This window comes from Rattus norvegicus, chromosome 4 (assembly GCF_036323735.1).
Source record: "Rattus norvegicus strain BN/NHsdMcwi chromosome 4, GRCr8, whole genome shotgun sequence".
NCBI classification, from domain to species: Eukaryota; Metazoa; Chordata; class Mammalia; order Rodentia; family Muridae; genus Rattus; species Rattus norvegicus.
This window is the reverse complement of record NC_086022.1, coordinates 148,852,624-148,868,503: the sequence shown is the minus strand read 5'-3', so window position 1 is coordinate 148,868,503 and position 15,880 is coordinate 148,852,624. Positions and strand designations below refer to the sequence as shown.

The 15,880-nt window shown below is 48.6% G+C and overlaps 1 protein-coding gene across 1 annotated transcript in view; it reads right to left on the bottom strand.

The window, feature by feature from the left end:
• Slc6a11 (solute carrier family 6 member 11) overlaps positions 1-14,947 on the bottom strand; it is a 115,339-nt gene extending 100,392 nt beyond the window's left edge. Inside the window, exons 1-4 of the mRNA NM_024372.2 lie at positions 14,695-14,947; positions 11,307-11,441; positions 11,046-11,186; positions 7,323-7,413 (exon numbers count right to left, since the gene is read on the bottom strand). Of these exons, the coding sequence (NP_077348.1) occupies positions 7,323-7,413; positions 11,046-11,186; positions 11,307-11,441; positions 14,695-14,935 (608 nt within the window). The 5' untranslated portion in view covers positions 14,936-14,947. The remainder of the gene's footprint in view (positions 1-7,322; positions 7,414-11,045; positions 11,187-11,306; positions 11,442-14,694) is intronic.
• Between the last annotated feature and the right edge of the window lie 933 nt (positions 14,948-15,880).

The window sequence follows — 15,880 nt, the reverse complement described above, 5'->3', positions numbered from 1 at the left end:
AATGCTGTGAGCAAACCCAGGAGAACTTTGGACAAGGTTAAAACTGTTCATTGAAAAAAAAAAAAAAAACACCAACCTCGTTGAGCATGTACCATGTGCCAGCTGTTCTCCAAATACTGTCTCATTTGATGCTAATGTGACACATTCAGCTATGTTCAGAGGAGCACAACAGACTTCCAGAGGCCACCCAAATTGCCCAGTGGCACACCCTCCATGGGAAAAGAAAGTGACTCCAGCTGGGCCACAGCACCTACCACTGAAATCTGTACTGCAGTCACAGGCAGGGTGATGGTGTGGGGTGGAACAGGGTCAGGAAGCAGCATTCAGTTCTGACCTAGGAAAATGGTCTGGGGTCCTTCTGTCCCTGGAGAAGGGGTATGATACAAAATCTTCAGGTCACAGGCTAGCTGCACAGGCCATGACAGCTCAGCCCTAGCCACTACTCTGCCTCAATAGAAGTGAGCAGAAGGAACACTGTGGCTCAGTGAGCTGGACATTTGAGGTAGGAACCACAGTTGAGAAAATGTCTCCATAAGATAAGACTGCAGGCAAGCCTGTAGGGCATTTTCTTAATTAGTGATTGATAGGAGGAGGGTCTGGTCCACTCTGGGTGGTGCCAGCTGGTAGGTAGTAGCCCTGGGTGCTATAAGAAAGCACTCTGACAAGGCCATAAGAGACAAGCCAGTGGCTGGCACCCCTCTATGGTCTCTGCATCAGCTCTTTCCTCCAGGTACCTGCCCTGTTTGAATTCTTGTTCTGGCTTCCTTCAATAATGGACTGTGATGTGGAACTATTAGCCAAATACAACTTGCTTTTGATCATGGGGTTTCATCATAGCAACAGTAACTGTAACTAGGATACTCAATAAATAGGAGCTAAATCCGTGTGTCTGCTTACAGCCCGTGCAGGGCCTCATGTCCCTCAAATCACGTGACAGCTACCCAGACAGGCCAGTAAGACAGAGTAGAGGCAGAATCAGCCTGATGGTTTGGATCTTAGATGCCCCTGTAAAGGCTTAACGTCTAGTAATGGCACCACGGGGAGGCCATGGGACCCTTAGGAGGGCGAGCCTAGGAGGAGGTTAGAACAGGGAGGCATCCGTGAGAGGATGACACTGGAACCCAGTCCCCTTCGATCTCTGTCCACTTCCCAGCACCGTAAGATGAGCCACCTCCTCGGTCACTTGCTCCCATGGAGCACTTTGCCACCATGGACTCAGACAGGACCAAGTGAGGAAACATAGGCTTGTGAAAGCGGAAGCAGACACAGAGCCTTCTCCTCCTTGGAGCTCTTTACTCTTCACATGGGGTGTTTTATCACAGCGAGGAACTCTGACTCGCACCAGGTCCCCAACAGGTGGAAGAGCTGCTCGCAAACATTCATTCCACCCGTGCGGCAGGCTGTCCACACAGCTCAGTGTAGGGAGGCGTCATTGCCCCCAGTATTGCCTGGTGGAATCATCCACTTCCAAGCGCCGGCTGAAGTGGAAGGAGCTATGCGGCCGGCAGGCGTCCATTCACTCACTATTCCATTCATGGATTGTTGACAATGTTTCCAAAGCACCTCAAATGTGCTGGCAGGCAACAGCGAACAAAGAACACAGGCTGTGCTAGCGAGGAGCTTAAACTACACGGAAGATGAAGGGGAATGAGCCAGTTCACAGACACGGGATTTCAGGGAAGAGCTATGCCGAGAGAAAGCCGAGGGAGTTGGCATCATCCCACTGTGCCACTCGGGAGGGTGTTGACATCTGAATTAAGACTCAGTGAAAACACAGAACCAGACACAGGCGAGGGGAGAGCAACGAACCACGAGGGTGACCCTGGTACAGGCCAGGGCATGTATGGGCCATGACGAAAGCCAGCAACAGGAGGAGGAGAGGCAGAAGAGGAAGAAGAGCAGATAATGGGGAAGGGAGGCCAGTGAGTGGGTGAAGAGTAAAAAAGGAGACAAAAGGAAAACAGGAGGAGGAGGAGAAAGAGACCAGAATGGAGGAGGAGGAATGAGGAGGAAGAGGAAGGAGGAAAAAGAAGGAGGAGAAGGGGGGATGGAGGAGGGTGGAGAAGGAGGGAGGAAGAGGGTGGAGAAGGAGGGAAGAGGTGGAGGAAGAATAAAATGAGAGGCAGAGTCAGCAAGGGAGAAACCCAGTGTCTCAGTAAGAACAGGTTTGTTCCTCTGAGCCCTGATTTCTATCCAAAGATGATGAATTAAGACATCTGTGGAGCTTTTAAAAATACAAAGCAAACCTGCAGTAAAGATAATCCTGACAGACAAGGCTGGGTCCTGAATAAAAAGAAAACAAAACAGAGGCGGAAACACTCAGAGCCTAGCAGCAGCCCAGCTCACAGTAAGTGCTAGGACACGTTCCTCACGCGGGTCCATGTGCAGAGCAATTGTAACCGTACCCATTGTGAGTCTGGGCTGCTCATAGAACTCTGGGACAGGGCAGAAAGTGGAGATTGAGAAAGGAAAGCAAACACACTGCCCATCTACTGTTGTCAGTTCCCTGTCTCACCAGAGGATGCAGGCTCAAGATTTGGAAATGCAGACATATGCAGTCAAGCACATGGACCTGATGCAGAATGGTAACTAAGGGAAACCACCATGGCAGATCTTGAATTGTGACATTAGAAAGACAAGCTGTCCCACCCTACAAGCCCCTGCCAGAGTCAGATGCGGGGTCTGGCTTGTCTTGTTGGCTGAGTGAGTCATTTGAGATACATTCTGAAAAAGAAAAGGAAAATTTTAAGTGGGTTTGATGTGGGTTGTGCTCTCAGTGGTATGAAGCCAGACCAGTTGCAGGCAGGGAAGCAGCTACTTGTCATGGATGTTACGGTCATCTGTGGGTTTGTTTCACATGTGTATTAGAGATTGGCATTTGTCATTGCTGCCTCCCTCGAAGATAGCGCCTTTCTTACATACAGCAAGAAGCAGGCGTTTGTAGAATGAATGAAGTAGCCGGCAGCCAGAGTCTCTGCTTCAACCAAGCATGGTGTCCCTGGTGTGGATAACAGGGACTTGAGAACAAGTCGGGAAGCCAAACAGGCCACACAAGAAAGAGGCCAGAAAGCATGGTGGCACAGCAGTTCTGGGGAAACTGACCCAGGATCCAAGGACTGTCAGGTGAAAAACTAGAAAGTTCTTCCCAGAGTCCCAGGATCAACTATCAGCTCAACGCAAGAAAGAACCACGTCCTAGCAAAGTGTTCTCCAACATGAGGCTGGAGGAAATGCTGGAGGTCTCCGGGGCAGACTGTGGAGGGGTGAATATCAGATGATTGGCAACCTGGGTCATCAAAGGTACATGGTGGTCCCATCAAATGGCACAGCCATCAGTACTCCTCCAAGGTCTTGTCTTTCTTCACGGGATGACGTAAACCCTCACATGGTGTCTGTGCTCCAAGCCCTCTTCTGAGAAGATGAATTGTTAGGGTCTGATAAAAGGCACCCGAGGGAGTGTTGTCAGTACACAGCAATCGGTACCCGGTACGTAGCATAGACACTGACGAGATGACGCTTCCTGTGCCTAGTCATCTGCGGTTATCAGTGGCTGGGGACGGCTGACACTCTGATGTGTAGCAAGGACATGACACAGCGGTGCTGGAAGTGATGGATGCTGACCAACTGAAAACTCAGGAAGAATGGGCTCTCACCGGCGCCTCCTCACCCCTTCTCATGTAGGGTTTTCTCCAGTACCTCCTCCTCCACCTATGCATCCTAGCAGCCCTCACAGAGAGCCTTTCCAAGCCTGGCAGAAAGCACAGGCTGTGGGCAAAGACACTGCACATACAGCAACTTATGCTAGTAAGGCAGCTCCATGGTAAAGGCCCCCGCCATTGACCCCGGAGACATGAACTCAGTCTCCATGACCCTCATGGTAGAAAGAGGGCACCAATTCCCAGATTGTCCTCTGACTTCAACAGCGTACTGTTGCATGCATGTAACCCCTTAAAATGAATAAAAATACAATGAATAAAACCCCCCAGATTCACACCAAAGTTACAAAAGGAGTGATGGACTGTAGGGAAAACCCATGCTGTCCTATAGAAATACCAAGTCTTATTTCAGGATGGGTTCCCTAAAATATATATATTTAACCTTTTGTGACCAAAGTAAGGCCCTGTACATTTCTCAAGGGAACCCCAACCCAGTGTGGTTGGAAAAAATTATGCTGTCCCACCCAGAACCAAAGCCTCCTCCCTCGTGCCACACCTTTCAGAGACTCCTTTTGAGACCGTGACTGACTAGGTAAGTGCCATTCATTTGGATGCTAACTGCTCCAAGGCCACACTTGAAAGGCATCTTAAAGGCCCAAATAAGGAAGAACCAGCTGAACCAGGTTCACAAACTGAAAGATGGGCTTTGATCCAAGAGAGAGGACTTTCTTCAAATTAAGCTAGCGGGTCAATAAACCTCTACCCCAAATCCCCACAAATGGAACAAAGTTGTTTTCATTTATTTCTTGCTCCTTAGGCTAAAGAAGCTGACTCTGAAATGTGCTTGGAACAGAAAGATCATTCTGGAAATGAGCAGAGCAAGACTAGGTCAAGGGTCATAACAGCAGCACAGGGAGACATCGATATACAGAAAGATCACCTAGATAAGCCAAGAATGCCCAAACAGACTATTAGGAAAGCCTAGATGTCTAGGTGAGAAGACACTGTCAATCTGCTGAGATGGGGGGACTGATGGGTAACAGCTGCTGGAGAGATCCAATCTTCACATAAAAATGAAACCTACATTTCTATCTTTTACCACATACACATGGCGTTCCTAAGTGCTAGAAAATCCAAACTTTAATACTCTTAGGAGAAAATACAGAAACTGTTCATATAACCTTGGAGGAGGAAAGCCATCCTAAATAAAAAGCCAAATGTGCCAGCCACAAAGGAGAAACTGATAAACACAGTGTCAGTGAAATGGAAAATTCTGTACACATCAGGAAGGAAAAGCCGCACACACAGAAAAGATCTTACAGCAAAGAAAATTATATTAGGGGGGAAAAAGTATAAAAAATGTTTGTCAATAAGAAAACACAACCCAGAGAAATCCAGGAGCACTTGTTTTTCTCTAGATGCGTCAAAATCACAAAAAGATGCTCACCTCAGGGGCAATCAAGGAAATGCATGTTTAAAATAGTAAAATACCACTTCACACTCATTATCTGGGAGAAATAAAATCTGGCTGGAGTGCAGTGGCAGAGGCCTGTAATACAAGTATTTGAGAGGCAGAGGCAGGGGGATTGCTGAAAGTTCAAGGCCAGCGTTGTCTATGCAACAAGTTTCAGGCCAACCAGAGTTGCACAGCGAGACGCTGTCTGGAGAAAACGTGGAACAAACAGAAACCACTGGCTCAGATGAATTGCCGCACAGGAAATGGAGGGTTCGCTTGGGGCTGCAGAGATGGCCTAAGTGTTTAGCGCTTAGAGACACCTTGGTTTGGTTCCCAGCACCCACGTGGCAGCTCACAATGATCTGTTAACTCCAGCTTCAGGGGATTTGATGCCCTCTTCTGGCCTCTGCAGGCACTGCATGTATGTAGACATACAAACAGGCAAGGTACCTCCACACAAAATAAAATAACACCCCCTTCTCAAAAAAAAAAAAAAAAAGGAAAGGAAAGAAGAAAGGAAGGAAGGAAGGAAGCAAAGCAGCAGAAATTCCTTTAAACTGATATTCAGGATGCATATTAGAGCAATCTCTGCATCGTCTGTTAAAATGGATGCAACACGTGCCCCACAACCCAGCAGCTACACCCTTGCCCATGGTTTAGATGTGTCCCCCTTGCAGTATGAATTAGGGAGTGAAATCCCAATGCAACAGCATTGAAAAGTGGCTTATGGGAACTGACTTGAATTGTTACCATGGGACCAACATGGATTTCCTAAGGAGAAGCTGAATTTAGACCCCTTGCTTCTCTCTTGCCATTTTACCTTCTGACATGGATGATGGTGCAGGAGCCGGCTCTTACCAGTCGCTCCACCCTGGACTTTCCAAACTGCACAAGTATAAGAAACAAACCTCTATTCTTTTTAAGTCACCTAGTCCTAGGTATTTTGTTACGGTAGCATATAGCAAGCTAAGATGGGTTTACAGACAGACTAGAAAGGGTCAAGAAAGCTCAATTAGTTCAACCACGGTGGGGATGGACCTCAGTCTCACCCTACCAAGAAGACTTGTAAATACAAAGTAACCATTCATAGAGTGCAACACTAGAAAGGGGTGAGAATGAAGAAGTCCGGATCCTTGTGTCAATACAGAATTATCTGAAAACCGCAACTGAGAAAAGAAACATAGTACAAAGAAAAGTAAGGATTGGATACTAGCCCTGGAAAGGTTTACAATATGTAAGGCAGTGTCTGTTCTATTCCAGGCACATACATAAACAGAACAAATATAAAGACTGACCAGAGATCTAAATTCATCCAGACTTCTAGAAGGAAGGAAACAAAATGGTATCCAGAAAACCAATTAAAATCACTCAGAAATCCACCATTCATCCTCATTCATTATTATAATTAGCCACAAAGTAGGGGAGACTTCATCAATGATGTCAGGTCCCTGCAGACTGAAAAAGATCAAGAACTATTTGGTCTAGTCTCCAATGCTCACAGAAACCACCTATGTATACCTGGACTGAGGGACCCTCCTACAGTAGGAGTCAGAGCCACCGTATACGTTCTGTGAGTTGTGCATTATATACTTCTACAGAGTACATTTCATAAGGTACCTCAGAATGATGCTCCCCTAGGTTATATCTAGTGTGCAGCTTACACACAACTGTATTCCTGAGCCCCATGAGGTTGACAGTGCTTTAGTACTCTGATAGAATTGTGCTAGCTTCTGGGATAAGGGGTGCTCACAACCTTCTGGGTCCTTCTGATCTCACATCCTTCATAAATACACTTGAAAACTTTCACACACTTCAGGTACTGAGAGCAAGCTAGCCCCCACCCCCCACCCCCAGAGACTTCTGCTTTCTAAGGCTAAATATACTCTTGGCTTTGCTTATGGCAAGCTTGCTCTGACTTCTCCGCTGTTCAGAATGAATTTTTAAACTGTCCTTTTACCAGGCACTTCCCGCCCTAGTAAGCAGGCACGTTGACATGTTTTCCAAGAACCAGAATGCGTTCCTCTCAGCTGCTCCTATGGGACTCCCCGGAAAAACCCACACACATGCTTGCTTCTACAGCAGTCTGATGGCCATGGGAGCCAAGAAGCTTGGAGTGGAGGAGTTGAGCTTAAGCTTTTCCAGGAGTGGGGTGGAGGTGGGAGGAGATGGGAAGGCAGGGATGAGGACAAGGCCAGCTGATCCTTCACTTACTCCCAGAACTCCATGACCGGGGAGGTTGCGTTCTGCAGGGACACATGACTGTAGTTGCTGAAGTTCAGCTTCTGGAACTCCACACATTTCTCTGAGTGGGAACAAGACAAAACACACAGAAAATTAACCTTCATGGGGCCGAACCCAGGGAGCACACAGAGCTGGTGGTACAGCCAGGTGGTGTTGGCAGACACAGGTCAGAACACACCGGAGAATCTATGCTTTGGCCACGGCTTTCCCTGGTGGCCTGCTCTGGTTCTATCAGAAGGAGGATGCAGTGGGAGCAAAACCTCACTCTGTTCCTATCCAGAATCTTTCTGCATGCCCCCCCTGTGCCTCAAACCCACCCCCATCTTCTACTCATTCTTGTCTTTCCTTGCTTAGCCCTATCTATGGCATTGGTCTCTGGTGCCCAGCGCCCTCACTGAAAAGAACAGAATAGAACAGATATCTCCAGGGGCTTTGATGGAGCTGTGGATTCCCATTCCCATAGTAAGAGGTAACTACTGGAGTGGCCTTGTGAAGAGCTAAGGGCTGGATGAACCAGCAGGAACACACACAGAAGAGGCCCGTGGTCCCTTATTCCCTCCCTCCCTCCAATGAGTCAAAAAGGTTGGTTATTGAACAAGCTCTTATCAAAAATTTGATCACCAAGGACTCTTCAGGAGAAGTGTCCTAGTGACTAGGTCCAGAGCAATCCTGAGCTGCCTCCTTCTCCCGGAAGCCTTCTTTGACCTCCCTCTCCTAAATTCTAACTAAATGAGAACCCCAAGACCCTCTAAGGAATTACTTTCCCTAACTTTCTTGACTATGAAAAGAAATAATCCAAGGATAAATAGTAACTTAGTCCCCATGTACACCCTCGCCCTCCTCTGTAAAGCCTGCAGCCTGCTAAAGACAGAAACAAGAATAACTCCAGCCAGGGTTCTACTGCTGGCTGCCGTTGATTTGGAACCCGTGAGCCACCATGGGCCTCACTCACACCTGCAGACATAGTTGGATGAGCCACTGGGCTGCAGGCTCCCTGGAGCACAGCCTCCTACATCAGCTGCTTTAGGACCTAGACATTGGTTCAGCTCCAGTGAGGAGTAGGTACTGCCACATTTGCCAGTGCCTTCTCACTCAGATGCGCCTGCCATTCAGGCTGATCACAGTAGACACAGCCAGTGAGGATGTCATGGGCTCTGCAGAAAGGGGATCACAAGCCAGGAAGGTCTCCACTGGGGATGGATGGCCCAGCTGTCTGTGTCATTCTCATTTCTCTTGGCTACTGCTGGCTTATGCTGAAAGCAGGTGGGTCTGGGTGCCCAGAGAGTCTACACTGGAGTCTAGAAGCCATGTTGCCAGCAATCTGACTGGACATACCCCAGCCTGTTTCTGCAATGATGGCGTCCTGGGATTTTATCAGACTCTAAAATGGTGCTGCTTAATATTTTTCCTAAGAGGAAAAAGAAATTCTGCTGGATGTGGTGGTCACACCCGAAGTCCCAACACTTGGGAGGTCGATGCTGAAGGACAGCTGGATGCCAGCTTGGGCCACAGAGCAAGTCTATGACTCAGTACTAGCAAATTAAACCCTAGCAGAATAAAACAAGAGAGGAAGGCAGGGAGGCAGGCAGGCAGACAGACATACAAACAGGCAGACAGACAGACAGACTGGAAGGCACACACACACACACACAAACTCCCTCAGATATTCAAAATTGATGTGTCATTTGAATTAAAATTGATTATATAAAAATAAACAGTGGTTATAAACCTGTGTGAGTATTCTCACAGGTAAGAAATTAAAATTATAGTAAGTCAATTGCTTCTCAGCCTTTGATCTAAGGTCATGTATACCATAAGTTAAAGCTGCTCTGTGCACTCTTGTAATCCCAGAGCCCAGGCAGTGGAGGCAAGAGGGCCAGGAACTCCAGGTCCATCCTGGGTTACATGAGACTCTATCCTAAAGATGAATTAATTAATTAATTTAGAAATAAAATACCAACTCAACTGGGGAACTGACAAAAAGTGAAACAATACCAAACCCTCTCACAATGTGCAGAATAATTCCATGTGGGATAATGAACTGCTTTTCCAGTAGAAAAGCAGACCAACAGCACAGAGGCAGAGTCTGTGAAATATTACCCCCATACTTCCCTAGCTCACTCTTCTGCAAGACCTTCTTCCCCCTTACAGCATGCCTCAGCCTCAGGTCATTCCCATATGTCTGTCTGTCCATTCATCTGCCCATCCTTCCTTCCTTTCATCCATTTTTAATGCTGGGGATGGAACCCAGGGCCTTATGCATGGTAAGCAATTGTTGAGCCACTGAGCCACACATGTCTTGTTGACGCATGATTTAAAAATTAAATCTTGAGAAATTACAAACACAGATTCAAGCCACAGAATCTCCCAAGGGCCCTCGATGGCAAGGACCATAGTGGAGATTCAGGGCATGTAGAAGTTTAGAGTTTCCTTAACACACTGATGATCAGGAGTCCAAGAGTACATCCCTGAATTGTAGCTTGCTAAACATCTCCATAAGATCCCTTGCCAAAGGAAGGCTAACTGAACCCAGGGCCTTAGGAAAGTTGACAACAACTAACACAGAAGTGACTGGAAGGCAGGTAAGGCAAAGACACAGACCTAAAACTAGGCTGCTGTGCTTTCTAGACCTAATATGGCTGCTGCTTCTCTTAGTGACCAGTACAGTACACAGGCTCACTGTATCTCAGCTTTCAGGGTGATAGGCCCCTCCCAGACATAATTAACCATGGATGCTGACATAGATGGATAGGTCATAGTATGTGTCCCAATTCCAGTCAAAATAGAGCACCTCTGAGAAGGGCTCAGAGGCCAAGGCTTATCTCAGAGAGAAAGAGTGCTACAATCCATTGGTGATGCCTGCAGTGAGCACGGAAACCTCAGAAAGGGGTGGGACAGGTATTCTCTTTCTCTAGATTGCCAAAGAAGTCCTGACAGACTGTATCTAAGTCAAAGATGACCTATAAGACTTTCCACTGTGCATGTGTGTATATGTATGTGTGGGGGATGTTGCTGCCTTCAAACATTTAGCTGGTTAGAACAAGTAAAGCAAACCAAGTAACTTGGGTGTGGTTTTGGTATTTAAAGAGAAGTTAGGGGGCAAGAGTTAACTCATCATTTAGCAGCACTGGCTGATCTTCTAATAGACCTGAATTCGATTCCCAGCACCCACATAGTGCTTCATAGCCATCTCTAACTCCAGCCCCAGTGAATGTGACACCCCCTTCTGGCCTCCATAGGTACTGCATGAATATGGTCTCGTACAAGCAAACATTCACACACATATATTAAGAATACATACATCTTTTAAAGAGAGAAGCTAGAAATCAGGATTTTCACACAATGTCTTCTAAAACTCAAATTCTGGAAACCAAAAGCATTTTCGAGTTTGTGCTCATTACTATAAATGTGATCATCTTAACTGCCCTTAGTTTAATCTAATACCTCGCCACCTTATTAAGAAAGATGAACCAGTCAGAGAGGCAGGACTTGAGAAATCATGATCCTCAAATTGTGGTCCAGCGCTTGATCTTACCTTCCCTCTAAATGCTGAATATACTCTGGTCAGGTGACCATTGTTCCAGAGGCCACTCCCAGGAAACTGAACTGTGACAAAAGACTGCAGACTCAGGGTGCACCACCAACCCCAGATCCCTCCACAGGACCAGGAGAGATCCAGCCTGGAGACCATACCTGTGTTCCACTCATGCCCACAGGTGGCCCAGGGGAGCTCGGTGGTGAAGCAGTTGCTTAAGTAGAAGATGGCCCACGCCAGGATGATGATGTAGTAGACATTGAGATGCGCCTCGATCACCTGTGTTGCATAGCCGATGCCTGTGAGAACGAACAGAGAAGAGCGGCTCAGGTCTCTGTCCTCTGAGACAGCCTTTGGCGGCCCCTGGCAACTTGTACAAATGAGGAAGACTCTGCTTTGCTCTCGAAATCAACGCTTACCTTCAAATAAAGGACAGACTCTCCTCCAGCACGTGATGCCGCCCTCGCTCGTGAACTGCCCCAGAGCCGTTTCCAGGAAGAAGACGGGGATTCCACAGCAGATGAAAAACACCACGTAAGGAATCAGGAATGCCCCTGTAAGGTAAGAGTGCAGAGAGGTAATATGGAAACTTCCCTCCTGACACCAATCCTGTCCCGTGGGCATCTACCCCAAGGTGGCACACAGCTCCCTTCCAGCTGGGATTCCAATTTGCCTGGAAAGGCCAGAGCCAGAAAACACGGGAGGGGAGGAGGTTTCGTGCCCTCTGCCACCTTTTACCTCAAGCAATTCTTCCTCCTATCTCTGGGCCTTGACTTCTCCAGCTGTAAAATGAGTTTTAATAATTAATGCCATTGACGATTTCCCAGGGTATCTGCGTGATTGAATAAGAATGTTTGGGGAAAAGTGTTTTGTTGATTAATTCTGTGCATGTGTGTGTGTGTGTGTGTGTGTGTGTGTGTGTGTGTGTGTGTGTGCGTGCGCACGCGCGCGCGCACGCGCGCGCATGTGTGAGCAAGAGAAAGAGAGATAGGGAGATCGATTTGCTTTCTGTGAGCGTGAGCATACAAGTTTGTGCCCATGTATATAGAGACCAGAAGTCAATGTCCTCCTCTATAACCTTGACGCCATGTTTGGTGCAGGGTCTCCCAATGAAGCTGGGGTTCACCGGTCAGTGAGGTCCAGGTATCCTCCTGTCTCCACTTCCCTGGTGCTAGAATGGCAGGTGTGTACCACCACACCTGGCTTTTTGTGTGGGTGCTGAGGATGCAAACCAACCTTCATGCCTGAAGAGAAAGCATTGATCTCTCCAGCACCCATTCCACCCTCCAGCACAGATTAAGCTCCTTCCTATCCTATGTGCTGTTCCCTTCTCTACCCCAAACTAATCTCAAGGGGTGGGAGTGAAGGAGAAAACCATTCATTATTTTCTTGTAGAATCTCCCTAAAAGATTTTTCTGGTGAAGAAAAAGAAAAAAAAAAAAAAAAACAAAACTTTCCAGACAATCATTCAATGAGGTTAAATGTCCCTGCACATATGACCCAGGTATGAATCTGAGCCCTAAGAAATTTGTAGCAAGAATCCCCCTTCAAAGCTGGCTTAGGGTCACCCTGGGTGAGGACTGCCCTAAACACAATACCCACGGCCAGGGCCTTTCTACAAAATAAGTGAAATGAAGTTAGCCTTGCCCCTAGGCACAGATGGAGAAGCCTCCCCCCACCAAATCCCTCATTTTCTTTCTCTCATCTAATAACAAAGCATGAAAACACAGTATTCTCCATCTGATGTTGTGAATGGAGGCTTTACCTGAAATTGCTTTTGCTAAATGAAGCCTCTTTAACCACCGGATTAACAGCAGCAACCTTGATCAATCCTGATAGTGTGGGCCTATCTACTGGGCTTTGAATGGGTCTTAAATCTTTTCTGGGCAAGGAACTCATTTAAGATTTTACCCTGTGGATGAGATAGATACCTCCCATTATTGTGGAATCTACTAGTCTGGCCCATGAACACGTTATTTTTAGAGGAAACCACAGCCCAGCTAGATTGAAGGCAGAAACTTATATGGGGTGAGCAGCATCTGAGTCCTGACTCCAAATCTATTTGATTAAAAAGCTGAAGCGGTTCCCTTAAGAGCTTGTAATTCACCTGTGAGTCTCTGTGACCCCAACAGATGACACTGGGGAGAAAGCCAGCTGGCCTCTGAACTCACAAAGCTAGTACTGTAATTCTTAAAATAACTAACTCCACGAAGCCTGGGTGTTTGCACTGATGGAGGTTTTTGGCAAATCAAAGAGCAAACAACCAACAATGAGTCACGTTTCAACTTTACTCACTACAACCTTACAAAACAGTTTGTAACAGAATTTCTGATTAACCCAATTTATCTCCATTTTCTACTTTGCAGTATGCTTCTTGTTTGGGTCTAATACTTCCTAGATGAAAGACATTAAAGTAGCTTCTGCCCCAAACTACCTTAAATGTACAACTTCCTACACCGTGCACACATGCACACACACACACACACACACACACACACACACACACACACACACACGGTAGCTTCTAAAGACTCTGTCTGCACAGTGAGGCAGGGCCTGCCTGAGGGCACAGGGTGCATTTTGGGTCTCCAAGTCTGCAGCCAGCTGTCACCCCTTGCCAAGCCACGGACACCACTGGCCACTTCATTACCAGTGCAGGGCAGGCCTGGAGCAGCTTGTGCCTTCAGGGTGAATGTCCCCAAAGAAAGGGCCAGAGCCAAGCAGTGTAGTTCGCAGGCCCCTCAGCTGTTTGTACAGGGAGCCCTGCACTGTCCCTGCCAACCAACTTCTCTGTCACCTTTTTAGTGTTTGAAGATCAGGGGTAGCACAGGGAGGAGGGGAAATGCCAATACAGGCCTTTTCTGAGAGGAACTGTGCCACCATAGGTTTTAATGGGACCCCTGGCTACTCTGCCATCCTACTGCGATAGAAGGGGTGTGGGAGTTTGGGGGAAGGTGGGGGCAATCTGGGTCCCACTCTGGGCTGGGAGAACTGGGGACCACAGCTTCAGTTCTTCCCAAATGGCACTCTGTGATGGTGTCTTTGGAAGGGACGCTGGTCTTCCCCCGTCTCACACACATCGGCGTGGTTGCAGTTGTGGGTGAGTCTGAGCCCAGTAAAAGAAACTGCTTGGTGCCAGTTTTCCTCCAGAGAGGCCTAAAATACTTTCCCTAGAAAGGGCCTGAAGAGCAAATTTAAAACACTACAGTGAGGAGCGTGCAGGGAAGCCTATGCAAAAGTTCTCCCCAGGGGTCAACTCAATCCTGCACGGAAAAACCTTTGGAGTCTGAATCTTGCCCTCAGTAGAAGTAAGACAGGGAGCTTCTTAGATGCGTGGTCCCATCATCCTTGAGATCCATAAAAACACTACCTTCCAAGGTGACTGTGAGGCAATTTAAAAAAATTACAAAAGATGGCTAACGCTGGGCCCCTTCTTCTGGCACTTCGGTGACCTCTCCAAAAGATAGCTCAGATCAATCTTTTCCTGTGAGGACAGGGAGCCTCCGAGGCTAAATAACAGGTTTCTGCCTAAAACGCCAGCGAGAGTTGCCTGAAAGCAGAGCTCCTGGACCAGGTCTGTCCCTCAAGCAGGTGACAGACGCTGCTCTGGGCCCGGTGGCAGGTGGCAGGTGGTGGAGCGCTCAGGTGCGAAGCGGCTCCTTGCACGCAGGCGCAGAGAAACAGGTGGGCCCCGTGCAGTCCCTCAGCTCCTGGGGACTGGGAGGGAGGATCAGGGCCTTGCATGAGAGGTGTCACCCTTCCCCAGGTGTCTCCCCGCGTCCCTGCCGTCCCCGCTGCCGCACTCACCTCCGCCGTTCTTGTAGCACAGGTAGGGGAAGCGCCACACGTTGCCCAGACCGATGATCTCTCCCGCTACGCTCAACACGAACTCCACCTTGTTGTTCCAGTGACCGCGCTCGTGGACCGCCTTGTCGCGCGCCTCGCGCGTCCCCGCCGCGCCCCCGCCGCCGCCGCCCAGCGCCTCGGACCCTCGCGCCTCCTCGGCCGCCTTCCCGTTGCCCAGGGGCAGCGCTTGCTCCGCAGTCATGGCCGCCCTGCCGCCTCGTGCGCCGGCCCGGCTCTGCGCCGCCGCCCCGGGCGCCCGGGCTTTTGAGAGGCTCGAGCGGCGGGCGGGGGAGCCGGGGGTGGAGCCGAGGGAGCCGCCCGGGCCGGACCTCACGGGACAAGGACGCAGTGCCCAGGCCACCTCCCGCCCGCCTGAACCCCGGGGTGGAAGGGGTGCTGCAAGTCCTGCGACTTGACCTTGTGTGCCCAGTGCCTCCCTTAACACCTTGACCTTGCAAGCACCTGGCTAACTCAGGGCACAGGTTTGCCCCACAGCCTGACTCACTGGCTTCTGAGTGCAGGTAACAACAGAGTCCTCTACCCAGGCCCAAGTGGGCTATGAGTGAGACACCCTCTCTGTGACCTTTCAAAGCTTGGGCCTCCATTTTCCCATCTCTACTCAGAGATAGATGGGCAGCTCTAACTTTTGAAGAGCGAACAACTGTGTGGGTAGGGTTCAATTGCAGGGTCCTAGTGAGACTACTGCTGGGGCATGACTAGATGGAAAGTCCTTTTGAAGTTTCCAGGTGATGGTAACTGGGTCTTAATCCCAACCCCATGCTTGGTCCCCTCTACCTTGGGGTCTCATTCCACCCACACACATGTGAGTCTTGACACTGTGGCATTGAGTACGGACATCCAGAGGCAAATCTAAGCTGGATGTCCTGCTTCACCTACATGAGTTGTGTGCAAGGCTCCTGATACCGCAGTTTCTCAGTTTGCTGAGCTGCAAAAGGTGCTTCCAACATCGCCTTCTTGGGTTTGTTGGTTTGTTTGGGTGAAAGGTTAAATGACGAGAGGCTAATAAAGTTTTCCTACAGTAGAGACTGTCCATGCACCACGCAGTGTGCAGACACACATGTGTACATCGGGTTCAACATTTCCTTCCACTCCGTTGTACAGACAGCATATAATGCCCTACGATAAA